This window comes from Syngnathoides biaculeatus, chromosome 1 (genome assembly GCF_019802595.1).
Source record: "Syngnathoides biaculeatus isolate LvHL_M chromosome 1, ASM1980259v1, whole genome shotgun sequence".
NCBI lineage: Eukaryota > Metazoa > Chordata > Actinopteri > Syngnathiformes > Syngnathidae > Syngnathoides > Syngnathoides biaculeatus.
The window spans coordinates 36,822-63,195 of NC_084640.1; the positions used below are offsets into that span (position 1 = coordinate 36,822).

The window sequence follows — 26,374 nt, forward strand, 5'->3', positions numbered from 1 at the left end:
ACGAGCCCCTGCAAGTTTTCCAGTAGCCTGCAGGGAGCGATGTTGTGCTAGTGGACCAGAAGTTGATGACGTTTAAATACGCGACACGTCACTTGATCTGTATCCGGAAGTTTGGCATTCTCCCGCTAAGGCGTATTTTGTGCGTATCTTTCCAAATGGATTTAAGTGCAAACTAATGCAGGTAAATGTTGCATGTTATGTATACATGGACAAAATTGTGTTTTATTTTTCTAGTTGTCGTTGCATCGGTTAAATATGAGTCACCGCTACCTCATGTATAAGAAAGAGTCAATTGAAATGCTAATGAAGAGGAAGTTAGTAAACTTAAAAAATATTTCACCAAAAATCAGCAGCGTTCTGCTTTATTTGTACAGCTTGTTCCAATTTGAAATAGGTGTGTTTGTTCTCTTACTGGTAAACACCTGGAAAAACGTTTTTTTTACTCTATGACCCTTACACATGTACTACTCACAGAAAAAGTTAATGATTAATATATTTTCAGATTCAGTTGCAGGATTAACCTATAATACACACGTATTAGCGGTGCCTGAACTAAGTACCACCTAAAAAAGAGATTACAAAAAACGTAGCTCTCCCAGTACCACTATCATCACCAACATGAAAATACAAGTGTCGTAGTTTTGTGTTCATCTAACACGAGACAGTTTCTTTTAATCCTTGAAAAAGTATTTCAATTTATTACAAGTCATTGCAACATTATGCAGTTTGAACAATGAAACCGTGCTCAAATATAGGAAAAATGATTAATTTAAATTGTATAGCACGTACGTTGAAAATAAATACATCCATCCATCCATTTTCTTCGCCGCTTATCCTCACAAGGGTCACGGGGCGTGGCGGAGCCTATCCCAGCCGTCAACGGGCAGGAGGCGAGGTACACCCTGGTTGCCAGCCAATTGCAGGGCACATGGAGACAGACAACAGTCTCACTCACAAACACACTAAAGGGCAATTAAGTGTCCAATTAATAATGCATGTTTTTGGGATGTGGGAGGGAACCGGGGTGCCCGGAAGAAACCCACGTGGTCACGGGGAGAACATGCAAACTCCACACAGGTGGGTCCAGGATCAAACCCGGGACCTCAGAACTGTGAGGCCAACATTAGGCCAGCTGAGACACTGTGCTGCTAAAATAAATACATACTGTACCTAAATAAAAGTTTTAAAAAACTGTTTAAAGATTAAATGCAAATGTACTAACAGAACTGTATTGGCAGTGACTATTTCACGTACCACCATAGCGAGCTTATACAGCACTTGTGGTACAAGCACGCATTAAGAATCACTGCACTATAACCTAAACATGTGAACTTAATTTCACAATGCGCATTTTCAACTATTCAATGTTTCAGTATTTTTTGCACAACTTGGTGTTTTCTACCAAACAGTGGAATCGAAAAATTCCTGACAGATGTTTGATCTTGGGGATTTAGTCCAGGCTTATACCCTGGACTTGTCAAAAGCCAATATTAGAATTTAGATGGTAAATATAGATGAGTGCTTCTGAAAGTGTTCTGTGTGCACAGTGCTGCTAACCACTATGCCCACTGTGCTGCCCATGTTTGAAACAACGTCAAGAGCCGACTGTGCCATTGCTGGTTACATTTGCAGTGAAACCTCCCTTGTTTGGCTAAAGAAGTGTTTACACATCTCACTGGTATTAAATTAAAGAGCGCAGCTAACCTTGAGGCTTCTCGCAGGAGGCCATGGAGTCAGAGAGGATTGACGCCCCGCTGTTGAGCCAAACAGAGAGTTTCAACTCCATCCGGGAGCGCACCATCGCAGAGAACAGCATGGTGGTCCTGCTGCAGGGCCTGCGCGGGGAGGTGACCACCGTGGACCTGCGGAACGAGAGCACGGCATGTGGCCGGGTGGTCAACGTGGACGCGTTCATGAACATACGCCTAGAGGAGGTCCTTTACCGTGACCCCAAGGGGCGCTTTACTCACTTGCAGGACCTCTTCGTCACTGGCAGAAATATCCGCTATGTCCACGTCCCAGACCACATGGACATCATGAAGACAATACACGGTCAACTGGCGAAGATCCACCGTGTCCGCAACTTCGGCAGAGAGGGAGGAGGCAGAAAGGAGTTTGCCAAGAAAACAAACTGAATGAACTGAACTTTTTTTGTTTTTTAAACACCAAGTAGATCACATCTTGATTTCAGGGTTCCATTTTATTTTTTCCCTTTGTTTAAATATTGACAATAAAACCTTACTAACAATGGAGGCCAATATTTTCATTTTACTCAAATCATTGATTCTTCCCCCCCATCTTAAAGTTCATGGGTAACAAATTATTCCAGTTTACTTTAAAAGTCTAGATTTAGGCTTAGATTTTACAATATACAGTGAAGAAAATGAGTATTTGAACACCCTGCTATATCGTAAGTTCTCCCAATTAAAAATCATGGAGGGGTCTGAAATTTTCATCGTAGGTCTGTGTCCACTGAGAGAGAGCGAGAGAATCTAAAACTAAAAATCCAGAAATCACAAAGTATTATTTTTTTACAATTTATTTATGTGGTACAGGTGCAAATAAGTATTTGAACAGCTGAGAAAACCAATGTTAATATTTGGTACAGTAGCCTTTGTTTGCAATTACAGAGCTCAAATGTTTCCTGTAGTTGTTGACCAGGTTTTCACACATTGCAGGAGGGATTTTGGCTCACTCCTCCACATAGATCTTCTCTAAATCAGACAGGTTTCTGGGCTGTCGCTGAAAAACAGTTTCAGCTCCCTCCAAAGATTTTTTTATTGGGTTTGGTCTGGAGACTGTCTAGGCCACGCCAGAACCTTCAAACGGTACTTACAGAGCCAGTCATTGGTTTTCCTCGCTGTGGGCTTCATTGTCATGTTGAAAGACCCAGCCACGACCCATCTTCAAGACTCTGACTGAGGGAAAGAGGTTGTTCCCAAAATCTCACAATTCATGGCCGCGGTCATCCTCTCCTTAATACAGTGCAGTCGTCCTTTCCCATGTGCAGAAAAACACCCCCAAAGCGTGATGCTACTACCCCCATGCTTCACAGTAGGGATGGTGTTCTTGGGATGGAACTCATCATTCATCTTCCTCCAAACAAGGTTAGTGGAATTATAGCCAAAAAGTTCAATTTTGATCTCTTCTGACCACAAAACCTTCTCCAATGACTCCTCTGTATCATCCAAATGGTCATTGGCAAACTTAAGACGGGCCTTGACATGCGGTGGTTTAAGCAGGGGAACCTTCCGTGCCGTGCATGATTTCAAACCATGATGTCTTCGTGTATTACCAACAGTCAAAATTGGAAACCGTGGTCCTGGCTCTTTTCAGGTCATTGACCAAGTGCTGTCGTGTAGTCCTGGGCTGATTCCTCACCTTTCTATGGATCATTGAGACCCCACCAGGTGATATCTTGCATGGGGCTCCACTCTGAATGAGAATGACCATCATGTTTAACTTCTTCCATTTTCTAATGATTGCTCCAACAGTGGACCTTTTTTCAACAAGCAGCTTGACAATTTCTCCGTAGCCCTTTCCAGCCTTGTGGAGTTGTACGCTTTTGTCTTTGGACAGCGCTTTGGTCTTGGCCATGTTACAAATTTGAGTCTTACTGATTGTATGGTTTGGACAGGTGTCTTTGTGCAGCTAATGACCTCACACAGGTGCATCTGATTCAGGACAATACATGGAGTGGAGGTGGACTTTTAAAGGCGGACTAACAGGTCTTTCAGGGTCAGAATTGTAACTGATAGACGGGTGTTCAAATACCTATTTGCAGCTGTATCACACAAATAAATCGTTAAAAAAAATCAGACATTGTGCTTTCTGGATTTTTCTTTTTAGATTATCTCTCTCATGGTGGACATGCACCTACGATGAAAATTTCAGCCCCCTCCATGATTTCTAAGTGTGAGAACTTGCAATAAAGCAGGGTGTTCAAATACTTCTTTTCTTCACTGTTGAAGTTTAATAAAATAAAAAAAACAGTCCTATTACAGAACAAAAACCCTTTGTAGATACAAAGTGGAACCATTACAATGATGCGAAAGGACGGGTGTGTCCAGTACTTGCTCTCGTTTATGGGCATTGAGTGTTGCTGGCGTACGCCACAGAGCCCGTTTGTCTGTGAAATCAGTTTGCGAGTGCTAGTACACCAAGGAAAACATTCGTCACGGTGGTTACCACACTGATGCGGGCCAAAAAAAAACAAACCTGCAGTTCTGCCTCACCAACATTCCTCCCCGATGGATCGGCAAGTTGTCAATCACCGCTGCTGCATCCACTAGACGGGATGGGGGTTGCGTTAAAATGAGCAGGAGCCGGTGAAAAGGAAGAAAGTGTTTCCCTTGGAAAGTGCTGTGCCAGTGTTCAAGTTTGAACGGGAATTTGAGGAATTTGCAAGAAGGGCGATGTTATTCTTACTGGGTGTCAGGAAGAGGGCAAGCCTGATAAAACACAGATGCAGCTGGGAAAGATCAACCCTCAAAGGATGTCATTCCAAACCCGGACTTAAATCGAGAGGATTATGCCTCAAAACCTTTGGGAATGTCCCTTGGATCACTTGGATCATTGATTTGGATGTGGTCTCGGTGTGTGTTTTTAACCACGTTTTTTTTCTCTCTCTCTCTCCTGGTTGTATTTTCCTGCGAGCCAACCTTGAGATTGTGCGATTGACAACAGGCCACATAATGAATGCTTACGGTCAATGCCGCGCCACATCATCGCCGCTGCTCAACTCGGAATAGAACTTGACACGGATTCAGTCGCGTAAAGAATACTTTCACAATTCCACAGTCTTCCCATGTGTTTTCCAAATGGAAATACGTAGACACGTTCATCTGTGTTATAAATTGGTCTACTTGAATGTAATCTGACATTAATTGTTCTAAAATGGTGAATACACGCAAATAGAAAATTAGCCAATTGGTGTCTCTTAGCAGCATCAAAATGTTTGAGATTCAGTTGGGGGATATTTATTTTTATTGATTTTGTGTGTGAGTGATGTAATTTCACAAGATTCCATTTCCTCACTGGCTTTCACATTCCTGTGAATGTGCTGGCCTTTGAGTACACAGTGACATCATCGCCACTGTGGAGGAAGGCGTAAAGATGGCCTTCAAATAGCGTTCAAAAAAGTCTTTCACTCGGGTAAATGTCTATCCAGTTGTAGAAGGACTAAGCAATGGATTTATTTTCCTGAACAATGGACTAATTGGTCTGTATCACTGTCCTCCCGCCGCTGCGACACACACAAGGAAGGATGGACAACCCTGGAGTTGAAAACCCATATATTCGTTATATTATGTCTCATCATTTGCCCCCCTGCTATGTTTTTAATTGACAGTTTATCTACAGATTTTTTAGATTTCTCGCATGTGGGAAAGGAGACCAGCTGCTACATGTCATTCAGGCGTTCACTATTAGTGGGGCAAACGATCTGACACCGGGTGAATTGTGCCTCACAATGATAGCAGGACCCCATATTGAAGGAACATTTTGCTGTGAACACTCAGTCGCCGAAATATTGTCAAGAGCCAATCAGGACAAAGCTGGTTTCTAGATTTAAATTGAGATGAGCAAATCCAACGAGTGCAAAGTTAATTTACATTTCTAGTATTAATTAGATTTCAGGCGGCACGGTGAATCAGCTGGTAAAGCGTTGGTCTCACAGTTCTGAGGACCCGAGTTTGATCCGGCCCAGCCTGTGTGGAGTTTGCATGTTCTCCCCGTGCCTGCGTGGGTTTCCTCCGGGCACTCCGGTTTCCTCCCACATCCCAAAACAATGCAACATTAATTGGACACTCAAAATTGCCCCGAGGTGTGATTGTGAGTGCGGCTGTTTGTCTCGATGTGCCCTGCGATTGGCTGCCAATCAGTTCAGGATGTGCCCCGCCTCTTTCCCGTTGACAGCTGGGATAGGCTCCAGCACTCCCAATGACCCTCGTGAGGGTAAGCGGCAAAGAACATGGATGGATGGATAAATATTAATTGCCAGTTTAAAAACAAAAACCAAATACAATAGCTTGATGAAGGACATTCTGGCCATTTCAACCCAAATTACCATGGAAACCAATAAAGGACATTCAAAAGATGATCCAAAAAAATATATGAAATGGGACCTTTAAAGCACGTGGGAAGAGTAAAACTTGAAGTTATTTTTATATAGGTTGTCTTTATCACGGCTTATGTGTGTCTGGAATATATCCCCTGCAATACTAACATAACACAATGGTATATCCATCCATTCTCTTATCTCTCCTAAAAACTACTCTGAGATATTTAAACTATGCACATTTGTTTCTTTCATAACAAATGAGTACTATTGTCTTTGTAAAGGCAGAATAGTGGATCCCACTTGTATTAGATGTCATTTTTATGTCGGTGTCACCAAAAGAGAATCTGGTGAATCAGTTGGCAAGTTTAACTTGAGTTTGGAACCAAGAGTGCAGGAAGTGTGAAACAGCACAAAGTAATTTAAAATACGGTTCTATTTCAGGGCCCTTTCTGGAGTACATGTTCTACATTACCTTCCTCAGTGAACCAAACAATTCCACCTGTTCAGCTGATCTGATCCTCTCTGGACAAATTAGTACATTCTATAGGACAGCACAGATTTTTCCCTCTCTTCCTCGATTAAAATTCAAAGAGCTCAATTAATCCACCAGCCCCCGTAAGCGGCGGCAGCAGCAGCAGGGCCCGGTGCCCAAAACAGCCGACTAGCTATTTCCTGTTCCACCCTCTTGGCTCTGCAGCGAACAGACCTGTGGTGTGTTTGCAAGCAGTAGTGAGTGAACACATCACCTCACCCCGGTCAGTAGGGGACAGCAACTTGGAAGTCAGTGTGGTTTGCTTTGCGTGTGTTTTTGCCTGCGGTGAATCCACGAGGGCTCACTTTAAAATCGAAGAAAGGACCTCATTTTCATCAGGAGTTGAAGTGGCTGGGTGTCCTCCCACTGAAGATGAGGGGGAGTGGAGGTTAGGACTCCTGGAGCAGCAACATCACCTCCTTTTTCCTCTTTTCTGGTGGCGGCCGTCCGTCTCACTACAGAGCTTTCCTGTCTGGGGGAACAATGACCACTCGGCGTTTGCACATGTGGACTCCTACTTCAGTGGACCTTCAGTAAGAGAGTCCCGACGCACATCTGGGACCACGGTGAGTGAGCTGCCCAAAGTTTTAAAATATGCTTTAAATACCTGAACAATAGAAAAAAATATAACTTATCTTTATGTGTTTTTTTTTTAATTGAACAAGACATCAGACTCACCACAAATTATCCTTGCAGCTGACAACATTAAAAAAATTATTCTATTCAATTCTAACCCTAACCCTATGGTTGGGGGGGGATAGCTTGCTTCTCCATATCAGTTATTATTATCTGGGAGTTTTGTTTCACTTTAAAGACCCCAAAATCTCAATCAATCAAGATTTGATTTTTATTGAAGTGTTTTTTTTTTTTTTTTACGGGCGGGGGCGGTGGCGCAGCTGGTAAAACGTTGGCCTCACAGTTCTGAGGTCCTGGGTTCAATCTCAGACCTGCCTGTGTAGCGTTTGCATGTTCTGCCCATGGCTGCGTGTGATTCCTCTGGGCACTCTGGTTTCCGCCCACGTTCCAAAAACATGCAACATTTATTGAACACTCTAAATTGCCCCTAGGGGTGATTGTGACTGTGTCTGTTTGTCTTTATGTGCCCTGCGATTGTCTGGCAACCAGTTCAGGCTGTACCCCGCCTCCTGCCCGTTGACAGCTGGGATAGGTTCCAGCACTCCCCGCGACCCTTGTGAGGATAAGCGGTGAAGAAAATGGATGATCGATAGATGAATGTATTTTTTCGTTGCGTCGTCATCCACGGAGGTTGGATAAAGGAAGCAGGCAATTTTGGAAAAATTACGATGACAAAGTATATACAGTAGATTTGTTTATGAATGTAGGATGTAAAAGTAGAAAGTTATCAGAAAAAATATGAATTCTCCCCTAAATTACATACACGTGAAAAATCTAGGCGGCACGGTGAAGCAGCTGGGAAGCGTTGGCCTCGCAGTTGTGAGGTCCCGGGTTCAATCCCGGACCCACCAGTGTGGAGATTGCATGTTCTTGCCGTGCCTGCGTGGGTTTTCTCCTGGGTTTCCTCGCACATCCCCAAAACTTGCAACATTAATTGGACACTCTAAATTGCCCCTAGGTGTGTCCATTTTCTATACTGCTTCTCCTGTTGAAGGTCACAGTGAGCTGCAGTCTTCCCAAGCTGACTTCAGGTGAAACTCTGACTAAAGTCTGGACTGTTTGGAAGTCAATCACAGAGCCCATATTTAGACAGACAACACCATCAACGATATGGCATAAATTTATGAACAACTATTGTGCACATACTATATGTATATTAGAAGAAGTGTACATTCATTCATGTTCTATAGTGCTTTTATCCTCATGCTGGAGCCTTTTTGAGCTGACTTGGGGCAAGAGGCGGGGTACATCCTGAACTGGTGGATAGTATTAACATTTGCAGGCTTTGGGGTCTTTTATTATAGTTCCGCTGACATTTTATTTGCTTTTAAAATTGCCTGGAGGACTGGATGGAGGAGGTTCCCTATCTCGATGCAGATAATTAACAACCGGCAACATTAACATGTTCCTTTAATTCAAGATTTCGCTGGCAACGCTTGACATAATTTGAAACCCCAACAGGCAAAGTGCACATTCATGTCATTTCTTATTAATACCTCTGCCCTTCTAGTCAGTTGTTGAATACAAGATTGACTGCTGTAGAAAAACAAGACTTGGTGGCAGTGTCTTCTGCTTTCATCTTTAATGGGATTATCCAGGCCGGAAATGCGGGAGGGTTGAGCCAGATTGCGTTATATGGGGGTCACATAAACAGCTGCAGCTGCTGTCTCACGGTCCCGTGCAAAGGTCCAGTCAAGACCCTTTTGGGCTAGCCTGCAAATGCTGGCTGTTTCATTTGTCTGCCCAAAACTGTATAAAAATGGATGTCTGTCTCCATCTAGTATTTGTGTAAAGCGTTTCCTGCTCGGACAACCACAAACTGCCTGTTTGTGTCGCTCTGTGTAAAAATACACTAGTTTAGGGAACAATACAAAAAAAGGGAGGTTCATATTTGCTGGAAATGTGTCTTTCTGTTGGAAATTCCAACTACATTGTAGTTATCACTTTCAATTTAAAGTTGAATATTTGGAGGAAAACTCAACTTTAGAAATGACTCATATTTGTACAACCGAACATGAGACAGCCTGTTAGCTTAGCCTAGCATAGAAATAGAAATGATATTTGTAAATCTCAAAGCTCTCTAAAAACCCCTTTCTAACCATGAATTTAATGAAATCCAGACACAGATGCATACGTACATAAAGGGGTTCCTTGGTTTATGCTCAGTTACATTTATGACCTAGAAGTTCATTTTTTATCAAATACCGTAATTATATTAGCTGCCGTAGCAGTTGTACTCCGAAGCAAGTAGCTTTGTCATAACATTGTGGTATCCTTTGCTTTCGCTACTAACTACTCTGACTGTAACACTTGAGCAAGCTAACCGCAGGCTAGCAACATTAGCCTCCTGGAAGACATCTGTTATCACAATTTTTAAAAAAATGTGAAACTATCACTATCAGCAGACATCACTTCACCATTTAACTGTCAACCTCGCATCGTGTGATAAAGTTGAATAATTTAAAGTTGAAAAAATTATCTGGAAACCACCGCATTTGGGGATGGTTGTCACTTTTCTGTAAGCGTTAAATGACGGTTTGAGGAGTGGAGTTGTTGACCAGCAATCATTGTTATGATGCCAGAACGCTGTAATGAGGGAAAGTTTTTCTGGGGGTCTGCCAAGAGTCATCAGGATAAAGATCAGGGTGGGTGAGTGAGTCGAGCTGCCTAATGGCAGTGACTGGAACCAGGCGAGAGTTTTGTTCTCCCTTGAGAGAGAACACAAGATGAGGGGGAAAAAAGTCTCAACTCCCAGATACATTATGTTGTTATTTTAATGGCACGGCCATTGTAAGGGGTTGGGAAATACCCCATCATGTTTACATTTAACTTTATTGTCACCGTGGGACCGTTGAGAGATGGCGTTATTGACATTACGCTGCAATTTGGGGTGAAAATCAGTTGGTGGGGAAAGGTCACACTCAGCAGAAAAAAAGCCCATAACCACTGTTGTTGGATATATTTTCAAAACCTTGGGAGACCATCATGTCACGGTTGCTGTGTGAAACAAGAGCCAAAGTGGAGCTGTTTGACACAGGAAACTGGAAATGAGTCCCCTCAGGCACTGATGTCATAAATATAAACATCCTCATTGGTTGAGGTCCGCGTCGCTGCTGAAAGCTCAACATAAACACAATGTCCTCGATTCCTGGTCCTGTCGGGAATGTCTATTTCTGGTCGAAAAGTTGCAAAAAAGTATGCGATCGTCTGTGCATGTGATTTTGTCCGACAGTAGCTGAGGGTCCCGGAGTTCAAGGTATAAAGAAGGATCTTGGAGATGCTAGAAACTTCAAGGCCCAGTTAAACCAAGATGGAGCCAATTAAGAAAGACATGGAGCTGCTCAGTAACAGCATGGCGACATACGCTCACATCAAAGGTAATGTCTCAAAAGTTGTACGTGGACTGCCGCCTGTATGCCCTCTATGCGGAATTTTGGTTGCTTTGGGCTCTTCATCCTGACATGTTCACTGGCTCTGCTCATAGCAGAAATGAGCGCCTAATAAATGAATACAATTACAATACAATTTAACAATAATTGTGTGCATTTGTGTGTTTGTCCAAGCAGCCAACCCAGAGAGCTTCGCCCTCTACTTCATGATGGGCGTCTGTTTTGGTCTGCTCATGGCGCTGTGCCTCTTGGTGGCCGGCATCACCTGCAGGTCTCGCCGCCGCGCCGGCAGGCCGGCTCCGTTGCCTGAGAGGAGGCAGCTGAAAGAGTCCAGCGAGGAGGAGGAGGAGGAGGAGGAGGAGGTGGAGGACGAGAGCATAGCGGAGGAAGAGGAGGAGCAGAGCCGCAAAATGACTCTTGTGCCGATGGACGAGCACAGGGCCAAGTCCAACGGCACACTCAAGAGCGTCGATGTGTTCGCCTCGGTCGAGGAGCTGGAAAAGGCCCGGCGTCTGGAGGAGAGGGAGCGTATCATCAGGGAGATATGGAGGAATGGACAGCCCGACATCCTGGTCACTGGGACTGGAACTATTGGACGGGTCCATTACCACTCGTGTATCACACCAAAACCCGAACAATAGATGAATAGTGAGCACTATTTTTGTGTTCACTTTGACCATGATGACCAAGGGGTGGAGCTTGAGCCCTGCCAGAGCCCAGAATGTGGGGAGCAATGAACGTGCTTCTGTTATTGGAGGCACCACTGCATATTTTGTGTACTTGGTGTATGGATTTATCATCCTCGACATCACCACCCTCCCCCACAACGTCATTAAGCAATAAAGTATGTGTCTATTATCAAAAACTAATGATAATCTATGGGTCCACCAAAACGTTATGCGTCCCTATAAACTGTGTTCATTTTGGCTTTGACTTTGGGGTGGGCGCAGATGTTGGCATTTCTGCATCAAAGTGCCTCTGCACGATAGCGATTCAGCAAGGCCAGTCACTTGAAAGTGAATCTGAATTTTCACCCAGCCAATCTGATCATATCACAGGCAGAGAAACTCGGGCACTGATTATGTAAATCAGGAAGACTGGTGGTAATTTAATACATACCTGTCAACTCGTACGGTTTAGCCGTAGTTCATACGTATTTTGTGGTGAATATATATAATCTATATCACAAATCATACGGATTCAGAAAATTTCCGTCAATATGGATGGATGCTGTAATTTCCAGCTGAAGGGTCAGCATTTAGAGTTGGTGAAGAAAGTTACACATGAATACAATTCTGAACACAGTTTGATTTTGGGGCAACTGGATGGAAACTACGAGGGATCGTTGCATTTGTTGTCCTAAAAAGACCGCACCATTGAATTCATTTGGGTTTGTGATGTTCTGGGAAAGCCTTACTTGGGCATCATTAAAGGAAAATAAAAGCGGCCCATAAACTTTATTTAGTTCAGACCGCAAATGTTTCCAAATGGGTAAACTTCTTTCAGCAGACTACCAAAGAACCTCCAGCCCCCAGCGTTGTTTTCCCAGCATTTTCACAGGCCGGTGTCACTGACCCTTACAAGTCCATGTTTCTCTTTCCACCCAATTCCCAGCACCCCCCCCCCCCCCCCCAACAGCATGGCTCTCTAGTCAAGACATGTCTGTTTGGTTCTATGAAAGAGCCATTTTCGTCATACTGGATACGTTTCGAGCTTCCCACAGTGAATCCGAGTTGACGTCCCGGGAGAGGGAGTCGATTTTCTGTTGGCACAAGTCCTCCTCTGACCCCCTCGCTGTGAAAAGCTTCATTATGCCGTAAGAGGAAGGCGTGGTTGTCATGTTTTGAATCGCTGGGGCCGATGAAGAGATTACTGTCTGCACAGAAAAATCCTCAGCGTCACGAGGCGCTCGTGGCGCACACTGATATTTGGTTCACTATTGTGTGATTTATATGATTACCGCTCACATTATGGTGAGCTCTGGATTGAGGGAATTGAATTTTTAGCATGCTTTTAAAGAATGGCTTCTATGGTCCTCTGCAGAATTGCTTTAAGTGTGGAGGTTGGTGAAGAACGGCCCGCAGGCCACATGCACGACACTTTTTTAATGCGGCTCACTGAACATTATATTATCTAAAGTACTGTAACATTTGTTCCATAAATTTACCTTCTAAAATTGGTTTAGATTTTTAGATTCATTTTTCTAGTGCATTTCAAGAATTTAAAAAAATTGGGTATGGAAAATAAATTTTAACTATTAAAAAAAAAGTATGGCACATTGCAGTCAGTTCAGATTTTAGATTCATTTTTCTAGTGATTTTCAAAAATGTAAAAGCTTGGGTCTGGGAAATAAATTGTAACTATAAAAAAAAAAAAAGCAAAGTATGGTGCATTGCAGTCACATGCCAACTCCAAAAAATACATTTTTGAACAAAGTCCTCTTCAGTGTTATTCAAAACTATCTTTATTTTGTAATTAAAGCTCTTATTTTGGATCTCAGAAGGTTTAACTGATGTGAGCTAAAAAAAAATTTCTTAGCATATACATAAACAAACATTACACTTACAACGCATTTCCAATATTGAAAAGGAAATTTATTGAAAATTAAAAGACATATGACAGCGCTTCAACAATATAAAAGTTGTCAGCTTCATATTAAATCAGAAAACAAAAATCCGCATTCCCACAGTTGCTGCCTACTTGCAGTATGGAGAGCCAAGATTTGAAAGTAATTTTTAAAAATGTCTCTCTAAAGGCAAATTAGTTTGTCAATTTTAAGGGTTCTATGTCTGCTTTCATAAGACTAGACTGACATTTAAAAATACTCCTCCAGCCCCTTGGAAAAAAACCCAAAACATTCAGCTTGTTTTCCCCAAGTATTAGTTTGCAACTGTGTATCTAATTATGTAACTTTGCGTGTAAATCAAAACTGCAACAAAAATCATCCAACAGACAGGTAAACCGACAGTGCAAGTATACATATGTCTAAAGCATAGCAGTTTTATTTGGGGTGGACCTTTTACATGAAAACACACATCGCCAATAATCACAGATGAAGTGGTATTATAGTACATATATTAAAAAAAATTATTTTGGGAGGGCTGAGATTATTTTTTTCTTCCCCAAAATGGCAACAATGAGCAACTACTGATTGGTCCCGTGGGAGAAGCATTAATTGCATTCATGCAGTTTTAACACCAAGATGTTGGGGGGTACAGGAAAATGAGCATAGGTTTCCCTCAGCTTCAAACTGCAAAAACACTTACATGGAACTGTATTTTTCCAAATCATCTAAGGCACAAATATTTTGGGATCTTTTTTTTTTCTCTCAATGACGCCTCAGTAATTAACAATTAGCCGGTGTATTCTTTGAAAACATGACATAAAAATTGACCAATTTCTTCACTTGAGCTATAACAAAAATTAAATGAGACGAAAGAGGAAGATAGATAACGGGGGAATTTTACAAGTGTGCCAACACGTGGATACGACGACAAAGGTGCGTTTTAGGTTTTCATGCCTTCGTCAGCATTCTTGGTGTCTTTATGCTCCGCCTCGATGTTGTCGTCTCCCATCTCCGGCTGCTCCGCGTTCTGGAACATGTCGTGGGCCCACTTGGGGCTGCTGCCTCCCTTGCGGTACACGAAGCGTCCCCGGCGAGGCATGAAGGACCCTCGGCCCCGCCCGCGGTTGTCCACCCAGTTTTTCTCGCCGTCGCGGTCGTCGTGCTGCAAATGAGATGCCCGTTAGGTCACGGGTTGCTGACAACACGATGACAAAAAAAAAAAAAAAAAAAAAAACCCAGAAACCATAGACCAACTAACATTTAGTTTAGATGTTTTTTCATTTTGTGGCTTACATGTTGGGGATTATCTCCCTCTGGTGTTGACTAAAATTTAACATCAAACCAGTGGAAATCAGTTTAGCAGCCTTCCAATGTATGTCGCTATAACTAGGATTACCCTACGTTGACATGATGGTTTGAATCCAAAGTTGGAAAAATGTTTTCAAACCATCTTGTAAATGTAGTTATGATAGTTAATGCAGCATGCCATTCGCAAGGCAACCAAGAGAGCAGTTGTCATGATTTTGAGTTGACTGAAGAGGGTGATGTTTTCAAAATCAGCCTCCTGAGATGGATGAAAGTTTATATGAATTCCAGCAAAATGAATCACTTCAACCGGTGGAGGAACATACAAGGTATTCTGGCAACAACAGCTAAACACAAAATTATTTAACTCCCCTTTAAATCTACAATAAAGGTCCATGTGCAGACGTAATGTTCTCGACTCACCAAGTAATACTTCCTGCTCTTGGGTGTGTACTCAGGATCCCATTCCTCCTCTGGGGGGCGCCCTTGAGGGTTCATGTTGGCAGGGTTGCCATTGCTGCTGCTGTTGTTGTTGTTGTTGTTGCCTGGATAATTGCCCCGGTTCCATCCTCGTCCTCTCATCCTGGGGAACTGAAATGGGAAGAGCAAGTTGCATTACAGTCAGACGTTGTTGGTTCCGTTTTACTCGGCTCACATAAAGGGGAAACTTGAAGTGAGCAGACGCCGCGTAAATGTGAGTCTATGCAACTCAACGCAACTAAAAATGGCTATCAGATGAAGGCCAAATAAAGAGCAGGCAGTTCACTGATTTGGGTAATTATTTATGTCGTGCAAGAACTACGTAAGAGAGTCATCATGATCATCAGCCGCAAAATCTTCCTTAGCATAAGAAGGTGTGAACAGAGCAAGGACGTTTAAAGGGGAAATCCATTGGTTTGCATGAAAAATATACCCAGAAGGTCGTGTAATATGTACTCTTTTTTGACAATGGGAGGTTAAATCCTCTCTCATTTGATAAGTGTTTTGAAAGGATTGTTATTGACAATTACAAATTTTCAGGGACGCTGCCATTTTCGCGAGACTAAGGAATACTACCATACACATCAGTGAACGGCACAGCCATGAGCGGCTCTCCAGACGGCAATGATGCGCCGCCGGAGCTTGCTCGTCAGACTCCGCGTCATTCCCGTCCAAAGAACCATCCGCGGCTGCCAGCCCGGAGCTCCAGGGGCCTTTGTTTACCCACTTATGTCGCGCGTAGGACTCCAAGTAGTTAGACTCCGCGTCACTCCGCCCGAAGAACCGTGCGAATATTCAACAATTACAGCCACAGGTTAAAATCTGTATGGAAGTATTCCTCCGTCATCCCGATCAACCAATACTGCCATTTCTTCATCAGACGAGGCTACATCAGAGAAATCAGCACTGTGCATAAATGGTGTCCCATGTAATTGAGCCTTTGTTGCAGCACTTAACACGTCACATAGGTCATGTGACTCGCGAAAATGGCAGTGTCCCTGGAAATTTACAATTGTCGATAAAAATCTTCTCAAAACACAATTAAATGAGAAAGGATTTAACATTACATTGTCAAAAAAGGTACATATTACATGACCCATTGGATACACTATTCATGCAAACCACTGGATTTCCCCTTTAAGAAAAACATGAGATGTCAGTACCTTAGTGACAAAAACCGAAGAAATGCACGGGCAGTCACTTACAAATCCACGGCCTCTGCCTCTTTCCACGTGCTGGCCCTCAAAATCCCGCGGGTGACCTCGGTCCCCATGGCCACCATAGTCCCGCGGAGGGTAGCGCTGCTGGTGAGCGAAGCCCTCCTCAAAATGCTCCGGCCCGTCTCCCATGTACTCCTTGCCTCTGAAAGTTGGCGGCGCGGAGGGGAAAGGAGATGGAGACGATGACGAGGAGGAGGAGGACGGTGAGCGATCCCGCTTCTTCTTTCCTTTCCTGTAAACAAAAGACAAAGATTGGGTGTGAGTTTTACAAGTGATGGGAGAACAAATGTATTTATTTATTTTTTGACACCATGAAGCATCGTCCACTCACTTGGACTTCTTGTGGTGCTTTCCAGATTTCTCAGAGGACCTCTCTTGGGACCCTCCGGGACTCCTGGCGGCCTCGCGTCTGTACTCCTTCCCGGCAAACCTCTTACGCCTTTCAATGTCCAGGCGAAGGTCCATCGTGTCCCCTTTGAACTTTTTGCTTGAATCCTGCGGTGAAATGAATTTAGTCGTCAAAAGGCAGCAGTTGTCAATACCCGAGAGGCAGTTATGAAACATGACTCAAGCCCCGATGCTGGTAATAGATTTGTGAGGTGAACGCTTCGTGTCAATACACTTCCAATTGGCTCACATTTATCAGGTATCGTATCGGAGACCAAACGTGTACTCACGGTTTAAATAAACCGGTGTGCATTTCAGTTACAGGCTGTAATTGGTCACAGTTCAGTTTAAAACAAGTAGCACCGACGGAAACCAGCAGCATGCATGTTTCACTTAAAAGTGAAGAATTGAATGTTACAGCAGTTTTGTTGCTTCATTTGTTTCTTTTCAGGGAAAGATACTTACAAGGTTAAGGCATTGATAAGCGTCCTGTGAGAGGCTTGGACTCAGGATCATAACTCCCTTCCTTTTAGCCTTTTGCTTGGGGTTGGTACATACCCAATCAATAACCATATCTCATAGGGTGCAGGCTCGCTTGGCACTTACAAAACACAATTGGGCTCTTTTGATTTAGAAATATGCATCCTTTGAAAGAAAAGCACAAAGCTGAACACTGCCGTTTGGGCTCGTCTCAAATTGGGCTGTGGAAAATGTGTCAAGTTGCTAAACGACAGGTCACCTTGAAGCTCGCTTCGTCCATATCCTCAAACAGGTGAGAGTGCCTCTTAAAGGCACTGGGGGAAACATCAATTCTCCTAATAAAAAAAAAAAAAAAAGAGAAGAGAGCGGGTAACATTAAAAATAGCGGCTGAATCCTTTGTTTGCAGTCAGCCATGTTGTACAAACCTGTGGATTTCTGGACTCTTCCTTGGCTTCATTTCTACCTCTGCAGCTTTTCTTTGGTACATGGCGAAGCGCTCACTTAAAGTCATGTCTGAGGAGGGGAAGTGCTGAGCTGCAAGAGCACGAAAGAAAAGGCATTATAACACGTGAGCGCTATTAGCATGCTTTCAAACCCAACATAGGTCACTACGAATGCATTAAATGGCTCACAAAATGAAGTCCGGCTCAGGGAGTCAAAAGTCCTGCAAGCCAGAGTGTGTTAGCAGCACTGTACCTTTGATGTAATGCACAATGGACACTATGTGCTGAGCAAAAAGCTCAGAGGGGCTGCTGCAAAGCTGAGCGGACTGAATATTCTGGAAGATTGACCGAAACTCTGGATCTTTCTTAGAGGGATTCAACAGATCTCTGGACAGGAATCGATTCTTAGCCGAAGAGGAGCTGAGAGAGAGGAACGCGAGATGACAATGAATATAAACTTTTCTCCACAAATGAAGCGACTCACATTTCTTGGTTTGTCAATATTTTATTCTATCTTTTGATGAGATTAGGCCGAAGCAATGACGGCTATAAAAGTAGTCAGCGTAGCAAACAGGGCTTCTTGACAAAGAAAACTCTAAATTGTTTTTTTTCCCCCTTGCGGCCAGAGCACCTCCAAGCGTATCTCATTGATTGGACTCGCTTCTGATAAGCTCTTGGAGAAGTTTTTCATTTTTTCCAATCCTGTGAATTCTACCATAATCATTCTTGTATAATGGACCCCTACCCCCAAATAATTTGTCAAAACTCAATAGTACGCATTATACATAGGTTTAGGGAAAATGAAAAAGTGTTTTTTTAATAATTGGGTACCACCACCTCAAAATGATGAAGCTGTACACTTTGATTTTGTTATGCCACCGCCACCTAGAGGTCACAAAAAAGGTGTAGCCTACACTTTATCACTGAACGACAATCACTAATTTCTTTAGTTAGGTTTGGTTGAATGATAATGCTTTCCTGAAATTTCATTTGAATTACATTTTTTGTGTGGTATTAGTATTTTTGTGATTTAGATCAAGATCAGATGTAAAGAAATAAGAAATTCCAAAGGGTGCACATTACTTTTTCCTCAAATTGTATGTTACCAAACAACTTAGTAGCAGATCCGACTGGGCCTACCTTGGCATTTCTTCCAAAGAAGCAATTTTCAGTTCGAAGTCCTCCCTGGACGAAGCCAGACGTACGGGGGAATCCTCGCGAGTAGGAAAGGCCCCGGGGAAGAGTGGCCTGTCCTTGCCTTTAGAAGTCACAGCAGGGGATGGACTTCTTTTGTTCTTCTCTTTCTCCTTCTCCTTTTCTTTCTTCTCCTTCTTCTTGGCCTTCTCCTCTTTCCTGCTGTGTTTGCGGCTCTGATACATCTCTTCGACCATTTTATCCAAAGCCTCGGTATCATCGTCCCTGCGGCTTTTCTCCTTCAGTAATGGGTAGGAGGTGGAATAGGTTGGCTCATCCCCCCACTTCCCAAATATATCCCGGGTTGAAGGCTTGGATTTCCCGCTGCTGCCTTCCTCCGTGTCCCTATCTTTCAAGCCGTGAGCCTTGAGGAACTCCTCCTCCTCTTCATCGAAGAACGGCATGGTCTTGTCTTCCTTGGAGTCACCAAAAGAAGGAACGGAGATGCTGAAGATGTCTCCAGATTTGATGCCTTTCTCTTGCTCTCTCTCAGCACTACTCTTCTCGCTCTCATTACCGTCTTCCTTCTCAACCGACTTTTTGGTTTTGGTTTCGGCCAAGAACCTAAAAAAAAAAACAAAAACAAGCAGCTTGAAAATAGAACACTTAAAAAACTAGAAAATATCCCCGCTAAGTGACAGAACAAAATGCATCTACGGCAGTCTAATTAAGTTTATTCTGCTAAAAATTGGCAAATCAAATCACCTGTAAGGGTTGCTGCATCATTAGAAAACAACAAAAGCGAACATGTAGGTTTTGTAAACAACCATAGAAAAGCAATGTAGCAAAGTCTGAGCAACGTGACTGTGTGTTGGGGGGGGAAGGCCATCCCTGCTGCAAACAGTACAGATGACGAGACAGTATTTATACTCACGTAATGTGCTTCTTTCTAAGTACGTGGGATTTCAATAAAGTTCCTCTCAGTGCACATCATAGGACAATTGTCATACTTAAAATCAGGAGTCCTATTCCATTTTAACCTGATGATTCATCCAATGAGCTTTGGAAAAAGGCTAAAATATTTGAAAGAAAAATGACATTTTGCTGAGAAAATAAAGAAAGCAGGAATCCCATTGAGTTGGGATCAGAGATTAAGCAGACATACTTTTTGTAGGCAGCAGAGAGCACCGTCTTATCTCCAGATTTGGCATCATCCTTGGAGAAGAAGCCGAAGCCACCGAAGGAAGCGGTTTGCCCAGATTTGGAGGGACTGTCACCAGCCGCAGCTTCTTCCTTCTGCGCCATCTCCGAGCTCACTCGGCTTGTGTCATAGTCGATCCATTTACCTCCTGATGCCTTCTCGATAACGTTGCCCTCCCCCGACTGCTTCTCTGGTTGGTCCTCTTCTTGCTTCTTTTCAGTAATCTTTGAGCTGGGTTTGCCCTTGTTGCGCGGGCATGGGGTGGAGGAGCGCGACCTGGAAGTGCTGGAGGCCCTAGAGTGTTGGGACTGCTCGGAAGACGAGCGATCAGAGTGACGGGAGTGCGAGCGACTGGCGGAACGCTTGCTTGGCGTGTGGGACCGTGAACGTCCTCTCCGGGGGCTGTGGGAGCGGTTGTCCTGGTCACGTTTGCGGTCGTGCCAGCCTCCGCCGCCACCTTGCCAGTTAGACTTGTACCCATATCCGCCTCCCCTGTTCTGATAGTGACCACGAGGGTAATACCCTCGATTTCTCCCACGAAAGTGGAACGGCCTTCGATAGCCGCGGTTGTAGCCCCGGTTGTAGCCCCTGTTGTTCTGGTAGTCCCGGGAAGAATAATTTCGGTAGGACATAGGAGTGCGGGAACGGGAGCGGGAACGGGACCTAGAGCTGAATTAAGAGAGGGAAAAAAAAATTTCATAAAGGTGACAGAGAAACTATTTGTGCAAAGCATTTCTAACAGGTCAGGCAAAGGCTGAACTGTTGTACAACCTTGATTACAAAGTTGTTGTTTTTTTTATTTCAATTTAAAGCAGTGCTGCACAACTATTATTGAGCAAAGAGCCTCTCAAATATTTACTCTCTTATTTCAGTTTCTTCTCTTTGTAATATTACAATACAATAGCCAAGACAATTCAATTCAGTTTGTCCTTGACAATTGCTGCATGTTGTTTGTGGTTCAGTTTAAAAAAAAAAGGCGGTCAATGTTGTAGGACTGCTCAATTATGGCCAGACTAATAAAGATTATTTTGATTATTTTAATAACCATTATTAATCATTTTTATTCATTCATTCATTTATTCATTTGTGCAAAAGATTTTATTGCACCACTTTTGAACAAAAAACTAAATTTTAGGTGCAAAATCAAATCTTAAAAGCTGAACGCATGCTAGATAAAAATCCCCCCCCCCAAAAAAAATAATAATTCTACTTAACCAAGGACCTATTGAATAAATATGCTGTGATAAAGTGCCATCCTAACTTAATGGAAGTAAATACAATTAATTCATAGAAAGCAATATTAATAGGCTTTAAGTTCCATTTTTCTACTTGGCCATCGGTTAAAAAGTTGTGATTTCCCTCTCTATTTACACCTGCAATGTTTTGATGGCCGAGCTGAAAAGTTGCAAGTAGCTGCTACGATTGTTAACGGCGTGTAATTGTGACTTTAAAGTTAAAAGTGCAAAATGCCATTTTAGAGTTTACTCTGAAGTCGGCCTCAGAGTGCAGTACTGGTCTTAGCAAAGCCTAAAGTATTCGTTCACCCCCTGGTGGCTGGCTGACCAGGTTGCATTTTAAAAGCAAGAAATTAAAATCCAATTAATTATGCAGCCCTAATCGATTGCCATTTCAAATTTCCTAATAACGCACTTTACCCGTTACAGCGCGTTGGATTTTGCGTGTATGGGTGAATCGCCAACTGTATTCACTAAGTCGTCGATAGCGATGCAAAGCTACAGCAACTCTATACTTAGTTTAAGGGCGCTACAACAACAGCAAGGTTTGTTCTTCACCAAAAAACTTCAAAAATGTAATTGCATGATTTAAAATGTTAAAACTATAAAAGACATGAAAGTACTTTTTTTTACGTTTGTTTGCACCAACTAGGGCAGGATATGCATGTGTGTGAATGATCTGAGTGACACCGATTTTGTCACAAATCGAGCCAAGAAAAAAAAAAAAATCTAAATTGATGTGAAGCTACAGAAAACCTACTTTTGGTTTAAGTCTGATATACATAAATCAGATGTAAATTCAGATCAAATGGCCATTAAGGTGACTAGCCCACCCATTGAGTCACTTTGGTGAATTAATTTTTTTTACAACAAACCCAAATAATAAATCACAAAACTTTACGAGGATGTAACAACTTCAAACTACATTCAGGTTTTGAGCAGATCATTAGGACTGGCGTTACCTGTAGCGACGTTTTCTAGATCTTGAGCGGGAGCGGCTTCTAGATTGAGACCTGGATGCAGATCTAGACCTGGACTTTGATCTGGAGTTGGAGCGGGTGGGAGAGTAGGGAGCCATTTTAGCCCTTATTCCAGATTAAAAATCCCTGAAAGTGAAGAGAAACCAATCCACATTTAAGGTGCTGTGCAACGTTGCAGTCGCTATTTGCCCACCAAATGTGTAACAGAGGAGTCAAACACCCGGGGAAAGTGCAAAGGTTAAAAACGTTGAGCAACAGAAGTGCTTCAAACCAACACAACAAGAAGTGACCCATTTTAAAATCAGGTCTGTAAAAGATACACTTGCAGAGCTGCTGACAGAACTGCAGCTCGACACACTGTCACCTGTCAGAAAAAAAAAAATTGCGTGTGGAGCGGGGGAAGGGGACACACAAACACCCAAAGCCCTTCATTTTTAGTTTTCCATCAGGAAGCACACGTGACCTTAAACTGTCAGATAAACCTGAAATCATAACTGGCGTGGTTATGACACAAAGAGGCCAGCAGGTTGGAAGGAGAAATGCTGCAGCAGCTGGAAAAACATGCAAATTTTGGACATGAGGTGGCAGCACACACGTAGTACTGCTGTTAAGACAGCACTGGATAAAATTTACATCTTCTAATTTCATTTGGGGTCTTTCATCTGCAACAACCACAAAAGACATCTTCATGTTGTCAAGGTGGTGTGAATTATGCACAACTGTCAACATGCAACAAAGTGTGTACATTATTCACTCGTCAGGACTTAGGGGGAAAAAAGGCACACTATAAATACAGCTAATACAAGTAATTCTGGGCCGCTGTCTGCTTTGGTCATATTTAAAAAAAAATATTTTAGGCAACATTGAAACAAGAAACAGGTCCGAACTGCTGCTATTGTAAAATCTATTACTAACCTTACACGCAATGTTAGGTAACTAAAGAGCTATTGTACATCCATAGGACACACATGAATTGATGTTTCATACAGTGTACATATATTTAATGTACACCAAATTTAGCATCATATGCATTTACCAATCTGTCAATATTAAACTTCCTATAATGTACTCTTTGGACAAATATTACTGTAGCACAATTAGAATATAATCACAATTTTACAAAATGCAATGATTTTTTTTATAAACTCAAATCCTCATGAATGTTGCTGTTTTAGTTTGTGTTTTAATGCTTCGTTGGTTTCACCTGTGTATAACTGAAAATATGTGTGCGAATATCACTAGTGTGACTAAAGCAAGTTAAAATCTGCTAACTTAATACTAACACAAATTGCAAAACACTATGATGGACTAGCGAATAGCATTAATGTTGCTGTAGAAACCTACAACTATTCAAACATAAGAAGCCCAACAACAAAGAAAAACAGCAATAATCATAGGTGGTTTTTTTTTGATTCTGTGAAAAACGAGTTCTATTTTTTTTTTGCCACCACCTATTTTCATGAATCTGTTTGCGTGAATCACATTGCCCGTTTGGGGGCTATAAGTGTTGTAAGTGTAATTTATTGCATGTTCTAAAATTGTGTTTTTGAACATTTGATTGGTGGTTCAACACTTGTACGTGGTATAATGAGTGAAACTTGACATGTTTAATATTTGTTTTCAACAATATTTGATTAAAATAATTTATTTAAATTGGAAGATCTATGTGCATTACTCAGTCTGAAAAAAAATGCTATCGGTGCATCCGTACCAGAAAGGTCTTAGATTTTAGTAATATTTACGTTTTGTTGCAGATTTCCTTTGACAGAGTTGTGCCAAAATGGCCTTTGTGCTGGAATGTCCAGACAACAAACGGTCGCTATGGGCTTGTTGTCATGACGCTCATTGCGTATGGTCCACAAGACCACTGAAGCAGTTTAAAAGCACCCTTAACCCCTTTAACCCAGCTGAAGCGGACTTCACGAGGGCGTCGTTGCATGGTGGATAACATTGAGTGGCCATTTTGAGTAGTGGAAACTGGCCAAGACTCGCATTCATCATTTACACACACAGACAAACTACTTTGTTTTCATGCATGAAATGGTTGTCGGTATAAGCCCTGCAGGTCCTATGCACGTCTTTAAATAGAATGAATAAGGACAGGCTTTCAATAGCGGATGCGTAACCAAACACCAAGCCTCCATTCAGCATTATAAGCTGAAGAGGATCTAAATCCACCATTTCGACTGCGAGAGTCTCAAACAGCCGTGCCGTGTACAAGCCAACACAAGCTCCTTGCAATACGCGCTTTAAAGACGCAATATTCTGACGCCAAGAGGACATCAAGCAGCTCTTCTTAGGGAAAATCAGTTGAACAACAACAAAAAAAAGGATAGACGTACGGAATGTGCGTATATCTATCGACTCTTTTGTCATCGTGGTAACACGTGGTGCAAAGACTATACCACGACAAGATCAGATGCTACGACGTATTAAATGCATAGAGAAGCAGAGTATTGACAAAATAATGCACATTTGTTACAAACCATTACTCGATGGTTAAATTATCGATGCAGTTCCAGACTGCGACATTACGTGTTTCCATAAAATACAACCCGTGACTGAAAACCTTAAAACGCTCTTGAGACTTCTTACGTAAGCCATTAAACATTTGGAACACAAACGCCAAACGGGAGAGGTGGAATTACCTGCGTGGGTTTTGAGAATGATTTGTGGCGAATGCGCGCAGTGAGCAACCTTTTTAGGCCGCGCTTCGTTCGAGCTCCTCTTGCTTCCTTCCTGTATTTTTCCGTCCCGGGTAGAATGTAGCAAAGAACCTAATGAGCTCACTGCTAGCAGCAGCAGCCGCAACACGAAGCACGCGAATAAAGCGGCACGTCTTCGTCCCAAAAATACGAACTAGGAACACTGTACCAAACTACTTTAAACATATAAGAGGCGAAAGCATGTTTTCGCTATCCGATTGGGCCTAGGGTAACTTCGACGATTCGAGCGTTCTCGGTAGCAGACCGTCGACAGACAGCTTAGCTCAGGCACGCAAGCGACCCAAGTCTCGCGAGACCTATGTGACGAGGCAACGCGAGTGATGATGACACACAGTACTTGTTCCTTATTTTAAAATGGAATAATACTTTCACATGAGCTTGTATTTTTTAAATACAATTATTTATGCTTGGTTGACAGATTATTATATAAAATATAGGGATAACAAATAAACAGTTTAAAATGAAATATTTTTATACTTTTTTAAAAATAAACAATGTATTGGATGATTCACGTGTTTTTAAATTTCAATCCTTTTTTTTTCCCTCAAAAAAAAACAGGAAATTATTTCAAATTCAAAGCAGAGAAAATTCACAAACCGAAATCAATTTTGATTCAATAACTGCTTTGGTTGGCAACATCATAAAATAAGAAAAAAAATGTTGATAGTTTTCTCAAGTAAAAACAGATGTTTGCAAATGAAATACAAAGATATTCAGTCTGTTTTCACGGAGGACTCTAGAAATCTGAGAGTATTTACTTCTGTAATAAGAATGAACAATTTTAAGTTCAACAATGTGTAAAAGATAATCAATTGTCAAAATAGTCGTGGATACATTTGACGATTGATTCGGTGTCAATTAATTGGTTAATTGTTGCACCTCTAATTAAATACTATATATACCATCCATCCATCAATTATCCAAGCCGCTTATCCTCATAAGAGTCACGGGAGAGCTGGAACCTAACCCAGCCAGCTTCGGGCGAAAGGCGGACTACACCCTGAACTGGTCACCAGTCAGTCACCGTCATTGAGCGGGAATCGATCCCACGCTGCCTGCACCAAAGTCAGGCGTGTGTATTACTACACCATCAGTGACTCTACTATATATACTGTAGTATGTAATGTTTTTTTTCATTTTACTAATATATTTATTTTATAACAGATGAATGAACCAATTGTATAAATGACTGAGTCTAATTGATTTCTGGATTTATTATTCTCCTTCTAATTCCTCCAAGGGATACTGTAAGTACTTCAAACTTTGTGTTGCAGACTACATAACGTACTCAATTCCACACTTTCAAAGTGGTGCGCAAACAGCCCTGAAACTCTTGCTGTGCCTTGCTCAAGGGCACTTCTGCAATAACCACCAATTAGAGTAGCATTGATCCCTCCAAAACCTAAGGTTGTCCTTTTTAATTTTTTGGGGGCGGGTGTTCAGCGAGACTTGAACAGTGAACTTCCATCTGCAAAGCCCAAGTCCCCATTAGCTAAATACGCCCAGTGGCGTTAGTACTACTTACATGTTCTAAATACTTAATAACTGCGTCATGGCTGCTGTAATTCATGTCCACCTAACAGTTAGGGTGGTTGTAA

General features: G+C 42.3%; 3 protein-coding genes across 7 annotated transcripts; 2 read left to right on the forward strand and 1 right to left on the reverse strand.

Moving 5' to 3' along the window:
• The first annotated feature begins 31 nt into the window (after positions 1-31).
• lsm10 (LSM10, U7 small nuclear RNA associated) lies at positions 32-2,250 on the forward strand. Its single transcript, XM_061825000.1, has 2 exons — positions 32-181; positions 1,722-2,250. Exons 1-2 carry the CDS (start codon positions 176-178, stop codon positions 2,133-2,135), a joined length of 420 nt encoding a protein of 139 aa, XP_061680984.1. The 5' UTR covers positions 32-175; the 3' UTR covers positions 2,136-2,250.
• A 4,488-nt stretch (positions 2,251-6,738) lies between these two features.
• On the forward strand, positions 6,739-13,071 carry eva1bb (eva-1 homolog Bb (C. elegans)). 3 transcript variants are annotated; one of them, XM_061830945.1, is made up of 3 exons: positions 6,739-7,159; positions 10,462-10,606; positions 10,793-13,071. In XM_061830945.1, the coding sequence occupies exons 2-3, from the start codon at positions 10,540-10,542 to the stop codon at positions 11,257-11,259; spliced, it is 534 nt and encodes a 177-aa protein (XP_061686929.1). In that variant the 5' UTR covers positions 6,739-7,159; positions 10,462-10,539; the 3' UTR covers positions 11,260-13,071. The 3 variants fall into 3 exon arrangements, with proteins under 3 accessions (XP_061686929.1, XP_061687657.1, XP_061688493.1); XM_061831673.1 differs by having other exon boundaries at positions 10,465-10,606; XM_061832509.1 differs by having other exon boundaries at positions 6,742-7,159; positions 10,796-13,071.
• A 527-nt stretch (positions 13,072-13,598) lies between these two features.
• Positions 13,599-25,090, reverse strand: thrap3b (thyroid hormone receptor associated protein 3b). Of its 3 annotated transcripts, none has more exons than XM_061828880.1 (12): positions 24,699-25,090; positions 22,533-22,601; positions 22,033-22,176; positions 19,800-20,504; positions 18,641-19,258; positions 17,754-17,920; positions 17,483-17,591; positions 17,316-17,391; positions 16,521-16,684; positions 16,175-16,421; positions 14,913-15,080; positions 13,599-14,346 (listed from the first exon to the last, which is right to left on the reverse strand). In XM_061828880.1, the coding sequence occupies exons 3-12, from the start codon at positions 22,146-22,148 to the stop codon at positions 14,125-14,127; spliced, it is 2,592 nt and encodes an 863-aa protein (XP_061684864.1). In that variant the 5' UTR covers positions 22,149-22,176; positions 22,533-22,601; positions 24,699-25,090; the 3' UTR covers positions 13,599-14,124. The 3 variants fall into 3 exon arrangements, with proteins under 3 accessions (XP_061684864.1, XP_061685695.1, XP_061684140.1); XM_061829711.1 differs by having other exon boundaries at positions 22,514-22,601; XM_061828156.1 differs by lacking the exon at positions 22,533-22,601.
• Positions 25,091-26,374: the final 1,284 nt, after the last annotated feature.